Raw genomic sequence first — 16687 nt, 5'->3', positions numbered from 1 at the left:
AAGGTACAAGCAGTCATTGTTTAAGCGGGATAGAACACTTAAGACAGATGATTCTTGAGTTTCCCTTAAATCACATACTTGCATCAATACTTGTTCTAGAAAGGGGAACTTGTATTTTGTTGTTTGAACTTTTGTTATATGGCTTAATGCTTTACGTTTTTATATGCATTCATCTTGAGCCAAATTTTTTATTTCAGCGGGCTGTACGGCCCTTTTTGTTTTGACGTTTTGGGGGCTATACTGCAAGTGGCCTGGGTTGTAGAAGTTCACCTAGTGTCAGCATACTCCTTATAGTTGCGCCAAAGTCTAGAGGATGGAGACACAGGGCACCACCTCGATCGGGAGAGTCGTTGAGTTGTTACGTGATCTCATCCTCGGGATCCCAAAGCATAGCAGCAATTCCTTGATTACCAGAGTTGATATCCCGATTTTAAAAGCATGCATTTTATTCGTATTAACATTGTATATGTTGTCTTTAAATCATGTTATTGATATAGTACTTGCTATTTCATGTTATGTTGCTTTTACTAGGAATATCATTCTCATCGGAGTTATCCGGTTGTTTTTTTGTTTTGTATGTGTACTTGGCAACAGGTGGGGCAGGATGAGTCAGAGGAGGCTTGGTTAGCTTCGAGATCAAGGAATAGAAGTGAGACTCGGTTTAGAAGTCAAATCATCATGTCAATCTAGTTTATGTTTTAAAGCATGTTGAGAACTCGAACTTGTTGATTATGTTGTATCGTTTATGCGAGTATTGAGGTTTGTATGTTGTTGTTGCATGGATTTGTACCTCATTATGTATTGAATGAATATTATAATTGTAGTTGGTAAGTTTATTTCTGAAGTTTTGTTCAGAGCTGTCATCGCTCGATCGGTAGAGATTGACCGATCGAGCGAGGGAGTTGTGGTCGTTCTCTGTTTTTTAAAAAAAACTTGGCCCGCTCGATCGGTTGAGTTTTACTGATCGAGCGGAGCTGGTCTTGAGGCGAACAACAGAGTGTGAAACTTTGCTCACTTAATCGGTTGAGTTCTACCGATCGAGCAAGACACTGTTCATTTTTTAAAAAAAACATTTATTTTATTTGCTTTTAATCTTGGATCTTGTATGCTTAGTTTTTATTTAAACCGAGATAAGATGATTAGAACTGAGGTCTCACAATGTGAGTTCTTATTCTTTTTTTTTTTTGTTATTTCATTATCTTATGTGTACAGATTGCATGCGATTTCGAGGACGAAATAATGTCTTAGAGGGGGAGAAACGTAAGGCCCAAAATTATTTAATTTTAATCCAAAAATATTTAATTTGAAAATATTTAGAGTTTATAATTAAATTATAATATTCTTAAATTATTTAGGATTGAAATTGAATTAAATAGCTTGTCTAGGGACTGATTTGCAATTATGCTAAAGTTCAAGGACTAAACTTCAATTTGGCCTATAATTATATAAATCCCACTTGTTTCTTCTCCATTTTACGCGTGAATATCAGATATATAAGAGGGAAGAACGAGAAACCTATTCCCATGCCATTTTCATCATCTTCAAGCTCTAATTTCTCGTGATCCGGCCGTCAAAATTTAGAGTTGAATATATATCTGCGATCACCTCGTCGAGAGCTACGTTTTGGTATAAATTTTCTTAAGTTCTATAATAGTTGATTTTAAATTTGAAGATGAAATTTTATTATTCTTGGTTATATATGTGTGTGAGCTAGCATGTATTGTCTATTCGAAGACGGATCGGAGAAAGAATGCTGATTGAAATTATTATGATTTTTCTTGTGAAATTTGAAACCCTTCATTTATGATGGTGTGGATTTTGAATGTGTACATGCTGGTATATGATGTTTATGAATGAGATTGGATTGTTGGATTGATATAGACATCGTTTCGGTTGCCGGTTTTTAGCCGTTACGCCGTCGGTTCGAGAATTTTCAAGATTTTCATATAGTTGATTGAACAAAGTCTGAGATGAGTTTTAAACTGATTTATGTAGCTTGTATGCTCTTCATTTTAGATTTTTGTGGAAAACTACTCGAACTCGAGATCTCCGATTCGAATCGATAAGAAGTTTGCACAAGGTTTGAAGCCATTTTGAATTGAAAGATTTGTATGATTTGAAATAGCTTTTGATATGAGTTCATTGATGTAATGTTTCAAATTTGAAGCACTTTCATAATCAAAATTTAAAGGTATAAGTCGACATCAAACCAGACGGGATAGAATATTTGATATAGATGTGATTCTCGAATTCCCAAATCACATACCTGCTTATCTAAGTGCTTTTACTTGATATAGATGATTACTTGTTGCTTTGATTGACTTTATGAATTTCTTGTTCAAGATGTTTTACGGATTTTTATGTTATAATGCATCAAGATTATGTTGCATTCATCTTGAACCCTTACCTGAAAAACATAGAGGGTCGAATGGCCTAGATTGCAAATGACGTTTGGAGGGCTATAGTTGAGTGGCAAGGAAGATAGATCGACTTCCAGATCTAGATGTCTCACTATAGTTGCACCAAAGTCAGGGGATTGAGATATTTAACGGCACCTCGATTGGGAGAGTCGGTGGTTAGGTTAAGATTTTATTCCCCGAGATCCCAAGAACCAAGATTTTATTGATATCATACTTGATAGCCTATCTTTGAGACATGCATTGCATTCATGATTATGATATTGCATATTATGTTGTTTGTACTGGGAATTATATTTTCATCGGAGTTATCTGGCTATTGCTATGTTTTGTATGTATGCATGGCAATAGGTGGGGCAGGATCGAGTCAGAGATGACCAGGATAGCTTGAGATCAAGATTAGCATGTGGTGACTCGGGTTTTAGCAGATGATGTACTATATGATTTTATCAAACATGTTAGAGGACAAGAGATCTTGTATATATGTTGCTGTCAAGATTATATGTTGAACTTAGAAAAGAGTCCAGTAACTTGTACTTTATGAACTTGTTATGAGTATGTGTAGTAACTTATGAAAGTTAGCAAGAGCACTTGTATTATTTTGAATAGACATAAACTATGTATGCAACTTCCTTGAGGTTGTATTTCAAGATTTAGGTTTAGTTCCATGTTCTTCATTAAAGATGATGTTGGAATCTATTATTATGCATTTTAGGATGTTTCCTTATGAGATTTCATCAAGAATCATAAAATTACAGCAAAGGAACCATGTTCAGATTTCGAGCAGAGCATGGCTCGCTCGAGCAGCACTTTTGGTGCGCTCGACCGAGGCCATTGGGATTAAACCCGAGCGCAACTCGCTCGAGCGGTGTAATCCTACGCTCGAGCGAGGCATGCTCGGGTCTAGAAAAAAAAATTCATGTACTTCCATGCTTGAATGTTGTTGATGATTTAATCATGTTTTAATTCTAATTGCCTATAAGATGAGATTAGCACTCGAGATCCCCACAAAATATCTGTTGTAATTGTACCAAAATTTTCGTAAAAGATACATACAATTTTTCTGTGCTACCATGGTTTTTCGTATTCTATTTGATGATGTTTTCTGCATGAATTTTGATAACACATGTTTTCTGTTTTCGCCTTCAATTTTATGTTTGTTCTTCTTGCCAACAGTTTCGGTTTTGTAAGTTTCTTGGTATTGGGTAATCTGATGTATCCGCGTACTAGTGTAAATGATTGTTAAACATGATATATTGGTTAGGTTAGCAAAAAAATGCAATTCTACATTTTTCTGTTCTGTTGTTATGTTTACTTACTTCTCAACACTTAGAGAGTGTTTGCAATAGATTGTGGTTTTGTAGAAGTGATTAATGTATAGATTATAAAAAAGTTAAAGAAAAATCAAAAATTGGTAGTGTTTGAAAACATATGTGAAAATCTAAAAATCAAAGTTGGGTAGTGTTATAAATAAGTGATTAGAGTGATTTTAAGAATGACCTTCTTATTAGAATCACTTTTGGAGAATCATAATCACCACATGACTAGTTTTTGGATTTCAATTAAGTTAAGCATAAGCTAACACATAATCTAGGTTTAAGAAACACACAAAAATAATTTTTTTAAGCTAAAAGCTAACAATCACTTTTTTTTAGTGATTGCAAACACTCCCTTAATGTGTCTGATTCTCCTTATAATTCTAAAATCCATTTGTTCATTTACTTCTCCCTTGTGTATAGTTCAGCCAGTATTGTTCATTTCATGTTTCGCTTTACAGAGAAGGAGAACTTGTGCTTGTATAATTTTCCTAGTGAACAGTGGGAGGTCAATTTGACTTTCATGTGTGTAGAACTAATGCACTTTTAAACAGGATGATATAACTGCAAAGGTTGCAGAGATATCTTAGGCTGCTACAGAAGGGGATGGGCCACATATTCCATCACATGATGCCATAAACAACATATATTTTGATGTTGCTAATGGGATGAGGAAGGGTCGCGTCTATGGACCTGGATCCCAGGCTAAAGATATGTTTCCTTAATGCTATCTCTACTTCTAGTGGTAGGCTAGTTCGAGCAGATCATCTACATAGATTGTAGAGTTGAGGGCTGAAAACGCAGATTTGAGAGCTCGTATAACAGAATTAGAGAAGTTGAATGCAGAAAAATGCAAATTTGATAGCACATATGGCAGTCCTAGAAGGATCGATGTGTGCTTTTATGTCTCAAATGATGTTTTCACAGAAATTGGAGCATCCTTGTGCTTTTCCAGATTATTCTTCACTTATTATCGAATCCGATGAGACTCAACCACCATGACTCCCACATCAATGGCTAAAGTTTAGGAACTGTTTTGAGTTTTTTTTTTTTATGGATTGACAACAAAACATTTGTATTGAACAATTTGTAGAATTCTTGACATTTGGTTTGTGATATTTCATTTATGAATGGTATAAATGATTGTGTTGATATTGTGTTCTGTTTTCGATTGATTGCATATTTTGAGGCATTGATGGTTTAAATTGAGTAATAGTTAACAAGGATCATTTGCCATTAGGATTGTGCTGGTCTCTAATTCGGTCTCCAAATTAGAGACCGAAGTTATTGTATCAGTCTTTTAATTAGAATCTCAATTTGACATATTAGAATCTCAATTTGACATATGGTTACAAAATTAGATACTGATAGATTCGGTCTCAATATTAGAGACTGAACTTTAATGTTCTGTCGCAAAATGTTAGCAACCAAGGTATTAATTACCAATGTAATCGATTTCTAATAAATATCTATTTTCAGTTAGAGACCGATTCCACAAATTTTTAGTAGTGAGCGAACTATCTTAGACCTTCCACCTAAGTTACATCAGTTCGTAGAGGAAGAAAAGAAGAAAATGGGCATTTGTAGAAGAATGTTTAGCTAGTTTGTTTTTCATTAATTTGGGTATCCCTTCCCTCTTTTTAATTCAAATATATATATATATATATATGTAGAGTTTTGATATCATGAAAAATCACTGTGAGTAAGAGTTGACGTGACAATCACTGATTAAATCAATGTACAAAATGTCACGTCAGCTGTTACTCATGTAGGTGCTCATGGTGATTGTCTTTGATATCAAAACTCTATCTAATTACAACTACTATAGAATCGAATAATCGATAATTATATAAGGGTGTGTGTGCCATTTAGTTATTATTGAAGGTAATTTGATATTTACTGTTTAGTGAGTATCTAATTGCAGCCAATGAAAAGTCATGCAAAGCGCACTGAAAAGTCGAGCTCGAAGCACCTCAATAGGAGCTGAATGCTACAGTTATGACCACCGTGTTTTCAAGCGCAGAAATGGATGGGGGCCACAATTCCGCCGGCGCCGGCGGAGAAAGAGAGGTCGTTTCTGAAGAGGAAAGCCGAAAGCAAAGCGTATGCAAGCGTTGCAAGGAGACATACGCCGCGTCGACCAACTCATCAACATCATGCCGCTTTCATCCTTCCTTCTTCGTCTGCCGCCGTCACGACGATCAGCGAAGGTGCGACCACTATTTTCGCGTTATTATCTCAAATTTCCATTTTATTTTGGCTTTGGGCGCTGTGGCTGCCTTTTCTGGTTTTCAGGTTTCTGTGGTACCCAATAATTTAGCGAGATGGTCTTTAGATTACGATTTTCAGTTAATTGCCTCGGTAATTTAATCTTTGATTGCCATTATTTTGGCTTGGTTCATGAATATAAGGCCGTGTCTGTCATCTGAGAGTCGAGATTTTGCTAAACTGTTAATGGAGTCACATTGATCGGAGTACTTAGCAGTTAATCCTGTAGCCCTTGTACCAAAAAGTCGGAACTTTGTTTGGTTGCAAGATTTTTTATTTTGCCGGCATGAAGATTTTGGTTAGCTCACATATCTAGGATGAAGCTTCCCTGCATTTGGATCAAAAGTTCAAAGATAGAAATTAGATAGAGAGAAGAAGAGCAAAATGGATTTAATTTGATATAATTAATTGTGAGGGATCTATTTTTTGATTGATGTAAAGTTATGTAGTTCTTGCCTTCTTGGTGAATCAGAAAAGGGACATACCTATTGCCTGTGAAAATGATACACATCTTCATTATAGACGTTGTGTGGCACCTGCATGGCTGTCATGCAGTATCACACAACCCTAATTACGGATGCATCTTGTCCGGCAGATTCTTGTGCGTCTGCACATATGCCATAAGTATAAAAAAGGGTCTTAACTTTCAGACTTACATAGCTCAAAACTTAAATCAAACAAAGGGTCAAAACATAAGTCAAACTGAAAATTAGAGTTAAAGCAAACCTAGCCAAAATTGTTTAAAGTTTGAAAACTTCATTTAATTCATCAAGTTCAATGAAAATTTTGAATGGTTCTTTGTTACTCCACGATGGAATTTCTTTAAATGAATGCAATGCGATATGTATCATGTATGTCACAAGTGGATTATTGCATATAGTTAAATTTTCAAAACCAATATCGGACAAATAAGTAATTAATGCTTGGAAGAGAATAACGGAAAAGGAAAATACTTGATTTTATATAATACTGTTTTATAATTGTAACTTCATGCAATGGATTCTGGCATTTGGCATTATGGATAGAGCCATTGTGTAGCTTTAACTTTGGTTGTTGCCTAGGCTTGTGCTTTGAGCCTTACATCGGCTTGGATTGAATTTTGAGTCATGTTGTTTTTGAACTTAATGGCTTTAGTCTTAACTATAAAGTAAGTCCATGCTATGTAACAGGCACAAAAAAGACACATGAGAAACACTTGGTGACTAAGGTTGGGTAGTGACACATAATTGTCATGGTTGATGATGTCAGTATAAGGGTTCATATATTTTTATGGACCGCACATGTTCAAATCAATTTTGTACTCTAGGATTTAACATTACGGACTACGGTACTACTCTTATGCTAACATGAATTCAAATATTGTCATGTACCATGCCATATCCTTTGATGAACGCATATTTGTCATTGTGAATAGTTATGTCCCGTTAATGAATGTATGTTTCTTTTTAGAAAGAGATTCACAATATTTAACTGATCATAAATAAAGGGAAAACTTCTGCTTCTTTGTTTCTTTTAAAAAATAAAATGGCAAAAGTTTTGTTCCATTTATATCTTGGATTTCTTGAAAATGAAAACTTGTATTCAAACTTCTAGAATATAAACTTGAAGTTTGAGTTTTTGAATTTTGAATGTTTAAACCTATGAAGGGAAGAAATCTAGACATTGTGAACGAAGCTCTGAGGACAATAAAATAGCTTGAGATTCAAAGATTTTGTGATTTATATTGTTATCATCTCAAACACTGTGGTCTTCATATTGAGAGCCGAATAGCTACTAACCATGAGCATTGTAGTGGATTATGTAAGAAGGAAAAAGAGTCTAGTTCTTGAGTTGACCAGAAAAATTAATATTGTTGCTCTTTCAAGATTAAGTTAGACTTCTGGCTTTTGCCCATATAAATGCCCAGCTCTCACCAGTAGAAAACTTACCTTACACGGTTAAAAAATCTCACAGCTAACATTATGCTTTGTAATGCTCCAACTGGCACAAATTCATGTAATTTTGATTATAAACTACAACCACTGGCCCTCTTGGTCCGCGATGTTGATTTTCACCAAGTATCATTGCATCAGGTGGAATTTAGAACCATGACAAGCCAACACCCACTGAATTTTTTTTCATGAAATCAAATTTTTCGGCAAAACAAATGAAGCATTTCTAGTGTGTGTGGTCTGTATTTGTTGAGTATCTCATTTCTTTTTCTTTTCTTTTCTTTTCAGCCGGATACAAGTATATTCTTGTGGCCATTAAAATTATAAAGGGGATATGACATTTCCTCTGGATTTTGTATTTTATTGTGTTGAAGGAGACAAAGGAAAAGATTTTTCTTGAAATAGATAAATATATGAGTATCACCCTTGCAAAGCACGCCGTTGTTTGTCTTAGGACTTGATCTAGAGTTTCTTTTGTGATTTTTTTAGAAATTCATAATAAAAGATAATATTTAGTATATGAGTGCCTGGTTGATGATGTTTGGCAATTTGTTTCGCTTGACCCTTTTTCCGAAAGATGTTAATTCTCTGTTTTTAAAGGAGATTTCGAAAATCTTGTTAATATTGACTGTTGCGCTATGGTTGGTATCAGATGCCTCTATTTGGAAAATTTACAATAACAATGACTGGAATTGAGGCAGAGTACATAGTACAATTCCATACATAGTACACTTCCAAATGTTTTACGTGTTTGATGGATGCTATTGATCTTTTTTGAAGAGCATTATAATATGTTTTGATTTATTCTGAAGGACATTTATGCTTTTTGGTTTTCTAAATTTGAAAGTTAGATGCTGTTGGAGAGTTGGTAACATGTATACTCACAAGATTTTCATGGAAAAAAGTAACATTTATTTGCTCTAAATATTGGCGATGATTACTATTAATCAATAATCATACATAACCAGGGTCCCCGAGGATCATTAAAGGAAGCAAGTGTAATCGGAAAATCAATATTACTGAAAAATGTAGAGTGGAAGGGGGATTCAAATTAAAATTTTTGGTTTAATTACATATATCTCCCCCGTAGTTTACAATAATTACAGAACATCGGGTTAATTTTGAAAACAACATATACCTCCCTTGAAGTTTGTACCAATTTTACATCTATGCCCGTTAATTTTAAAAATTACGTATACCTTGAAATCTTACCGTTACCCCTTGAATATGAGGGGACAGTTGTAAGGTAGTAAAAAAAACTCAGTAAATGTGATGGAATTGGTCACTCTATATATTTAGCTGGTTGCATGTATGTGAAATATTCTTTTTTACTGTATGTTTGCTTCTTAAAGTGGGTAAACATCATTTATTGAAGGTACTATGAATTGGGACCAAATGATCCCCCATACGCCGCCAAGTTTTACGATTGCTGTGGAGCGGAGAATCAGGACGCACCTGGCTGCACCACCAGTTTCCATATCTCATATGATGACTAAAGAAAGATTCATCTCAGTCATCCTCCCCCTTATTCAGTGTTTGCAGTATGGTTCCCTTTGCGCTGGAATATAATTACGGCCATTTATTATCTTATTTTTCTTGATGACGATGATCTCGTGTATCTATCTGATCCTTTGTCAAGCTCCTAGTATAAGCATCCTCTTGCTAGTTGTATAGGTCTTGGAGATGTCAATGCTTGTGTTAGTTTTCATCATCGTGACAAATTATGTCATGCAGATCATAATTATTGCACATCATTGTTACCTCTTCCGAGGTATCTTCGATGCCACACCCTAGTGGTAGATCAAATAGTCAAAGAACGACCACATCATTTTTTCATGTGATGCAATGATTTGATCCATGTGAAAATACAGCTGTGGCCTCCTTTTAGGCCATTAGATCTACACTCGGGTACTACCTCGAGGGTATCATCTGATAAATGCTCTTTCGAATGCCAACATTTGATCGAAGCTCAGAAGGCGCCTTTTCATCCTTTGTACTTGGATCAAATATGTCGTCATAGTTCCGAGCATCTGCAAGTGTAACAAAAATCCAAATGCAGGCAGCCACAGAGACACAGGACATGTATGAATATATGAAATTTCTGCTGTTGGGCCTGATCAAATATTGGTGGATATATTGTCACATGAAGGTCAAATTGCCAATCGTGTACTTTGTTTAACATGAATCTTGTGAAGGTACAACCTTGTTTTTCTGTGGTTGGAGCTGGCATATAATGCATGAATATATTAAATGATGTGATAAAAATGCACTCTCAATATCAGTTGTCCCGCACTCCGTCCCATGTGGATGGATGGGTTGATTCCATTTTCCTGCATTTTTTTGTCATTTATTGCTACAAGGACAGCACATATATTAGTATCGTGAGGGAAATTTTGATTCTGCTTTTGACTTGTTTTCCTTTGAGGCTATCTCAAATCAATTTTTTGAGACGGGTTTTTGATTCTACTGATGAAATAATATTACTTTTTATATAAATATATTATTTTTTACTATAAATATTGATTAGATCAACCGTTTTAAAGATATAGATTATGAGACTGTCAGACAAGAAATCTACTCTAGTATTTTATTTTATCCATCTTGCATATGAGATTCGATAGTGTAGGGTCGAATTAACCGAGGTGAGTGCCCTTATATTTCTTTTATAAACGCGCTTTAAATACATTCAATTTTCTTGTCATAACTCATAAGTCATAACTACTTTGTTAAATTCCAACAGATTATTAACCCAAATAAAAAGCAAAAACAAAAACAAAAAAGAAAAAAAAGATTTTAATTATTGGGGCCATGAAGCAGAAACTGAGTTTGCAAAATAAGCACGTCTTGAATTCATGCTCAAGTTTCGTCGGTAAATTTTATTTTTTAGTGTTGCAATATGACGTAATTTCGATATTCGATGCAATTTGTATTTAAAAAACAAAAGAAAAAAGTTTGCAAAACAGGGGACCTAACCGCACCACACCACAGATGAAAGGGCTCCATTGATAGAGACGTAGCAGCTAGCATGATTGGATAACATATTAATCATATACTTTTTGTATTTTCCTTCTATATTTATTTATTATCATTCTGTTCAGACTACAGATAAGCATGTGTGAGTAAGAGTGAACTAAAATAAACATAAAATTAATTTCTGCTCTCATTTAAAGTTTACCACAAAGGAAAACCAAGAAAATAAAAGTCCCAGAATAACAACCTTTTCCTTTTCTTGTTGGTTCCTTATATGCTGTATAAATTCAAGATAAAAAAACTATAAATTCAATATTCTAGGTGGGCCTCTTGACTCTTGTGAATCCCAGAACAAAATATCCTACGAAAATTTTAGAAACATAAATATAACTTGGGATAAATTGTATAAAGCGTTTTACGTAATGTAATATTTTAAATGCACAAAAACTCTACTAGAAAAAAAAAACATAGAGGATACATTTGTTTTTAATCTATTTGTTCATTTAGATCAGGCCGTCTCCAAAATATTAGAGGCCCTAGGCAAATATTCAGGGGAGAGGGCTATATAATATTTTTTTAATTAAATATTGATACAATCATTTCATCATCTAAAATCAAAATTTCAAATTTTTTAACTAAAAATAATGACATAAACAACAATTGAATCAAAATATAAAAAATAAAATTAAAACTAAAAAAAAAACTCAATGAATACGCAAATTTCATGAGTCAGAGATGAATTAATGCATAATACAAATAGAATAAGAATTTATAAATTAAGAAAACATAAATAATATATTTTTGTCACAACAAATCTGTCAAAAAATATATTATAATTTAAATAGTAACATAAACAAGAAAAAATTATAATCTAATTAAGTAAAAATCAATCTCATTGTCGAATAAAAAAATTACAAGAATTTAGTATATCGAGATAAAAAATTAAATCAATTAAAAAAAATCAATCGCAGTAAAAAATAGACAAAAATAAATCTCATCTCATTCAATAAATAAACAAAAAATGATTGGCCCAATTTGAATACACTAACTCATCTGAGATAATTAATTTAACGAAAAAATAGATTTTTGTTTAAATAGAAAGATACTGTTTTTACTAAAAAAAAAATGATAAAAAAAGTATAAAAAATTGACCACGATTTCAAATTTTAAACAAAAGAAATAGACTCACATAATATTTTAAATATAAAAAAATACTTTAAAAAATCTTTTTTAAAAAAAATTTTAAGCCACTGCCAAGGAAAGCCCTAAGCAACCGCCTAAGCCACCTCCACTTGGAGCCGGACATGATTTAGATATAAAAAAAAAAATCTGCATGAAATCAAATATTCAGAACTCAATTATTTGTAAAGTAGAATATTTTTTTAATATATATATGTGTGTGTGTAAATTTAAATTTAAAAATATTAATTTTGGCTATTTATTAATTAAGTTAAATCCATATGTAGAGAGAGAGACTGGAGGGTGGCACTTGGCAGCATGGTTTCTGCTGTAAAATGGAGTTTTCTTCTGTAAATTCTTTCCTACATCACTCATACTGTCTACTGATCACTGTAATGTAATGTAATGTAACATAAAGAGAGTTGTTGCATTTGCATATATCACAACACTGAAAGTGACAAATTCAAACGCAGAGCAAGAGTTTCATGCACTCTCTCCAATCACACAATGTCACCATTTTAGCGCAAAAAGAACCCATCCCCTGTTCTTGAAAATCATAGATCTTTGCTGCAGCAACACCTGCCTTGCCTCCCACAACCATGTCTGCCAAATCCAAGTAAGTGTTGTTTATGGGTGGATCTCATGTGGGATTTCCTTCATTTTCTTGATTTTGGTTCTTTGCTCAAATTGTTGGTGGTTTTCTGAACTTGCCGTGGCTGATTGTTTGCTGTTTGTTTCACGCAACTTTCTGGATCTCAGTTGTTCTTCCCTCAAAAGATGGGTTTGAATTTGTTTTGAGTTGCATTATTTGATGCCTTGCATTGTTTGCATTTTATCTTGAAATGGGATCTTTTTTTTTTTTTTTTGAGATACTTGAAATGGGATCTTGAACTTGGAACTTAAAAAAATTATGATTTCTGCTCTGATAGATCTGCTTTATCTGAAACTCCCAATGCTAAAGCAACACCTTTAGCCTCTCGTCTCAGCAAATCGAGCGCCGGAGTGGCTAAGCCGGGCACTGACTCGGCTACTCGGCGCCTTTCGATTGATCGGTCTCCGGCGTCTGTTGCATCAAAGACTACACTGACTCGGCGGTCTCCGAAGCTCAGTACCACTCCTGATGTGAGTTCCAGCATATTTACTATTAAGCTTAGGAATCATCTGCATTTTTGTGAGAAATGGTGACTTGTGGGTGAAAATTGCTTTGATTCGGCTACTAAAAGAGAGCTTTGGACTTTTGTATTAAGAATGAACTATGATTTGTTGTTGTTCTTTTATTTTTCTACTTCTCAGAACAAGGCGACTCCGGTTTCAAAACCATCAGAACTTCGGGTGGAGTGTGACTTAGCTAAAGAAGATCTGCAGAAGACTCGAGAGAAGTTGTTGATTGTTGAGAGTGAGAAGGCAAAAGCTCTTGATGAGTTGAAAGAAGCTCGGAGGTTGGCGGAGGAAGCAAATGAGAAGCTCAGTGAGGCTTTGGTGGCTCAAAAGCTGGCAGAAGAAAATTCTGAGATCGAAAAGTTTCGAACAATTGAGATGGAGCAAGCAGGAATTGAAGCTGCTCAGAAAAAGGAAGAATATTTCCGGAGAGAGCTTGAAGAAGTTAGAAGCCTTCATGCAATGGAGGCCACTGCATTTCAGTCCGTCACTGAAGAACTTCATAAGGTGAAAGAAGAACTTGCTAAAACGGGAGATGCAAAGAATTTGGCGCTTAGCCATGCCGAAGAGGCGACAAAATTAGCAGAGTTGCATGCTGGAAAAGTTGAAGCTATATCTGCTGAAATAGTCCATTTGAGAAATACGCATGCTTTGAGAGCCGAGGAGGAGGCTAACGAGAAAAATAAACATGTGTCAGAGTTGAAATTAGAGATAGACTCTCTGAGACAAGAACTCGTGAAGGCGAAAAGTTTTGAGGTGGAGTTGGCAGAAAAAGAAGCTGAGTTAGAGCAACTCAATGTTGATCTGGAAGCTGCTAAAATGGCTGAAAATTATGCACGTAGCTTAGTGCAGGAGTTGCATGAGAGGGTCGGGGAATTAGCTACTCAAGCTGATCAAGCAAAGAGACTGGAGAGATCTGCATCAGATTCCCTGGAATCAGTCATTAAACAGCTAGAAGGAAGTAACAACTCACTGCACAATGCAGAGTCCGATATCGCATCGCTCAAGGAGAAGGTGGGGTTGCTAGAAATCTCGATTGTACGGCAGAAGGGGGATCTTGAGGAATCGAGACACCTAACTGAACTAGCAAAAGAAGAAACTTCTGAAATGGTGAAAAAGGTGGAATCTCTTATTTCTGAGCTTCAGTCTGTGAAAGAAGAGAAAATTCAGGCCATAAACAACGAGCAGCTCGCGGCTTCCAGTATTCAAACTCTGTTGGAAGAAAAACACAATCTAATAAATGCGTTGGAAAATTCTAGAAATGAAGAAGAGAAAAGCAAGAATGCCTTGGAAAGTTTAACATCCGCCTTACATGAAATTTCTTTAGAAGCAAGAGCTGCCAAAGAAAAGATATTGTCGATACAAGCTGAGAATGACAACAATGAAGTTCAAATACGAGATCTGAATTTGGCTCTGAAAGAAACAACTCAGAGGTATGAAAGCATGATTAGTGATGCCAAACAAGAGATCGATGGTCATGAAAGTGCAATCAAACAGTCAAAGCATGATCTCCAGAATTTGACGTTCGAGTGGGAGCAAAAGGAGCTTAATTTGATAAACAGTGTGAAGATATCCGATGAAGAGTGCTCTTCTTTGAAAAATGAAATAAGCAGGCTGTTGAATTTGTTAAAAATTGCTGAAGAAGAAGCTTGTAATGTGAAGGATGAAGAGGATCGATGGAAAAAAAATTTCAAGGAAGCTGAGTCAGAGTTGATTTCTTTAAAGGAAGTCCTTAGCAAAACCGAAGCTGAGAGCATGGGATTGAAAACGAGTTTGACGGACCGGGAAAATGAGTTGCAGAATATTCGCCACAAGAATGAGGAGCTGCAGGATAGAGAAGCTGCTTCTCTTAAAAAGGTGGAGGAACTATCCAAGTTGCTTGAAGAAGCTTTGGCTAAGAAGCAAGGAGAGGCTCAGGGTGAGCTTACGGATACAGAAAAAGATTACGACATGCTTCCAAAAGTTGTGGAGCGTTCTGAACTAAATGGCTCAGGAGACATAAAGCCTAAGGTGGAGATCAAATCTCAACAAAATGAGCAACCTGTGAAGGAGAAGCTAGGTGAAGTTACTGACTTAAGGAACAATGAACCTGTTCAAAGAGATTTCGAATTTGACACCTCGAATGGGAAATTGAAAGAGTCCAACATCGAAGCAAAGACAAACAATGAGCCTGCTGAAGTTGATCACAAGATGTTGGAAAGCTGCAAGAACGAGGCGATAGTCTTGCCTCCAGAAGAAGAGGCCGACCAGGAATCTTTCGAGGACGAGCTTGAGTCGAGAACTGAGAGTGGTGATGGCGATGAGCAGATGAACGGGTTGTCCTCGACAGAGAATCTTGACAGTGGTGAAAGCTCACCATCGAAGCATCAGCCTACTAAAAAGAAGAAAGGTTTGGTTAGCAAGTTTGGAAGTCTACTGAAGAAAAAGGGCAGTCCCAAACAGAAGTAATACCCTGAATTATCGATTCAGGTTATTGCCTTCCCTTGGATAGATACTCCATTTTATACCATTCTTGAATATGTTTGCTGCATGGTTTTGCTGCTTCTTGTTACCCAGTACAGGGCTGAATATGGAAAAGGCATTGCGATTATTATTATTAATTTTTCCAACTGTTTGACTATGTTATTGGCCATGTCAAGTAATCTCATGTATGTGAGTTTAATTTGTTAACTATTGCCATTGCTTCTCTGTGAATCCCTATGTTTTCTTAGTCGAAATTTCAAAAGGTTGAGGATTATATATTGATCTTTTGTAGGCTCACATTTGTTATTTTAGTTGTACATGGACCAGTTATTGAAAAATGACCCGATCAAGTGATCTATTGAAACCAAAAACATGTTTGCAGTGGAATACTTCGAGTCGAATCCAAAGATTTAGGTGATAAATCACCTTGCATGCAAGCATAAGAAGCCCATTTATGGTTAGAGAAAGCTGCATCCAGCAATTAGAGACTCATTTATGTTGAATTAATTAGGAGAAATTTTGTTCATAGATTGATCATGATACTCAAGAAATCATTCAATAACAGGAACAAACATTTATTCCATATGGATCCTTATATGTCATTTCACTATATCCCTTCGGGGGATAGCAGGAATGTTGGATCCAGTTGTGTAGATGTCGTTTTTGCGAACCTTAAGAAAAGAAAATGGATCTTTGTTTGCATCATGATCAAAAACGTTAGAGGCATCGTGGCAGAGCTTAAAAGCTCTTTCAAACATCTTATAAGCTGTTTTAGAACTTTTAAGCTCTCAAATTTTGTTTGGCAAAATTTTTTAAAAACAGCTTATAAGCCGTCAAAATAAGCTGTTTTTAAAAAAGTAAGGGGGAGGTACTTTTTTCAAAAAGATCTTATTTTAATATTCTATCTCTCTAAAATATCCTTGAATATATTCGTAAATCTCCATCATATCCACCACCCATTAAATATTAAATATTATTTTAAAAA

General features: G+C 35.2%; 2 protein-coding genes across 2 annotated transcripts; both read left to right on the top strand.

Moving 5' to 3' along the window:
- Positions 1–5682: 5682 nt before the first annotated feature.
- On the top strand, positions 5683–10232 carry LOC140872148 (uncharacterized). The gene is made up of 2 exons (XM_073274921.1): positions 5683–5943; positions 9308–10232. Exons 1-2 carry the CDS (start codon positions 5732–5734, stop codon positions 9426–9428), a joined length of 333 nt encoding a protein of 110 aa, XP_073131022.1. The 5' UTR covers positions 5683–5731; the 3' UTR covers positions 9429–10232.
- Positions 10233–12374: 2142 nt separating this feature from the next.
- LOC140871564 (WEB family protein At3g02930, chloroplastic) lies at positions 12375–15942 on the top strand. The gene is made up of 3 exons (XM_073274125.1): positions 12375–12697; positions 13011–13203; positions 13375–15942. Exons 1-3 carry the CDS (start codon positions 12681–12683, stop codon positions 15685–15687), a joined length of 2523 nt encoding a protein of 840 aa, XP_073130226.1. The 5' UTR covers positions 12375–12680; the 3' UTR covers positions 15688–15942.
- Positions 15943–16687: the final 745 nt, after the last annotated feature.

Source organism: Henckelia pumila, unplaced genomic scaffold, assembly GCF_033568475.1.
Source record: "Henckelia pumila isolate YLH828 unplaced genomic scaffold, ASM3356847v2 CTG_461:::fragment_3, whole genome shotgun sequence".
Lineage (NCBI taxonomy): Eukaryota > Viridiplantae > Streptophyta > Magnoliopsida > Lamiales > Gesneriaceae > Henckelia > Henckelia pumila.
The sequence above is the reverse complement of the archived record's forward strand: the minus strand, read 5'-3'. Positions and strand labels throughout refer to the sequence as shown.

Coding starts and splice junctions, on each gene's coding strand:
- LOC140872148 (XM_073274921.1), top strand. CDS start 5,732: ATGACCACCGTGTTTTCAAGCGCAGAAATGGATGGGGGCCACAATTCC. Junction 5,944..9,307: donor CGTCACGACGATCAGCGAAG/GTGCGACCACTA, acceptor CATTTATTGAAG/GTACTATGAATTGGGACCAA.
- LOC140871564 (XM_073274125.1), top strand. Junction 13,204..13,374: donor AGCTCAGTACCACTCCTGAT/GTGAGTTCCAGC, acceptor TCTACTTCTCAG/AACAAGGCGACTCCGGTTTC.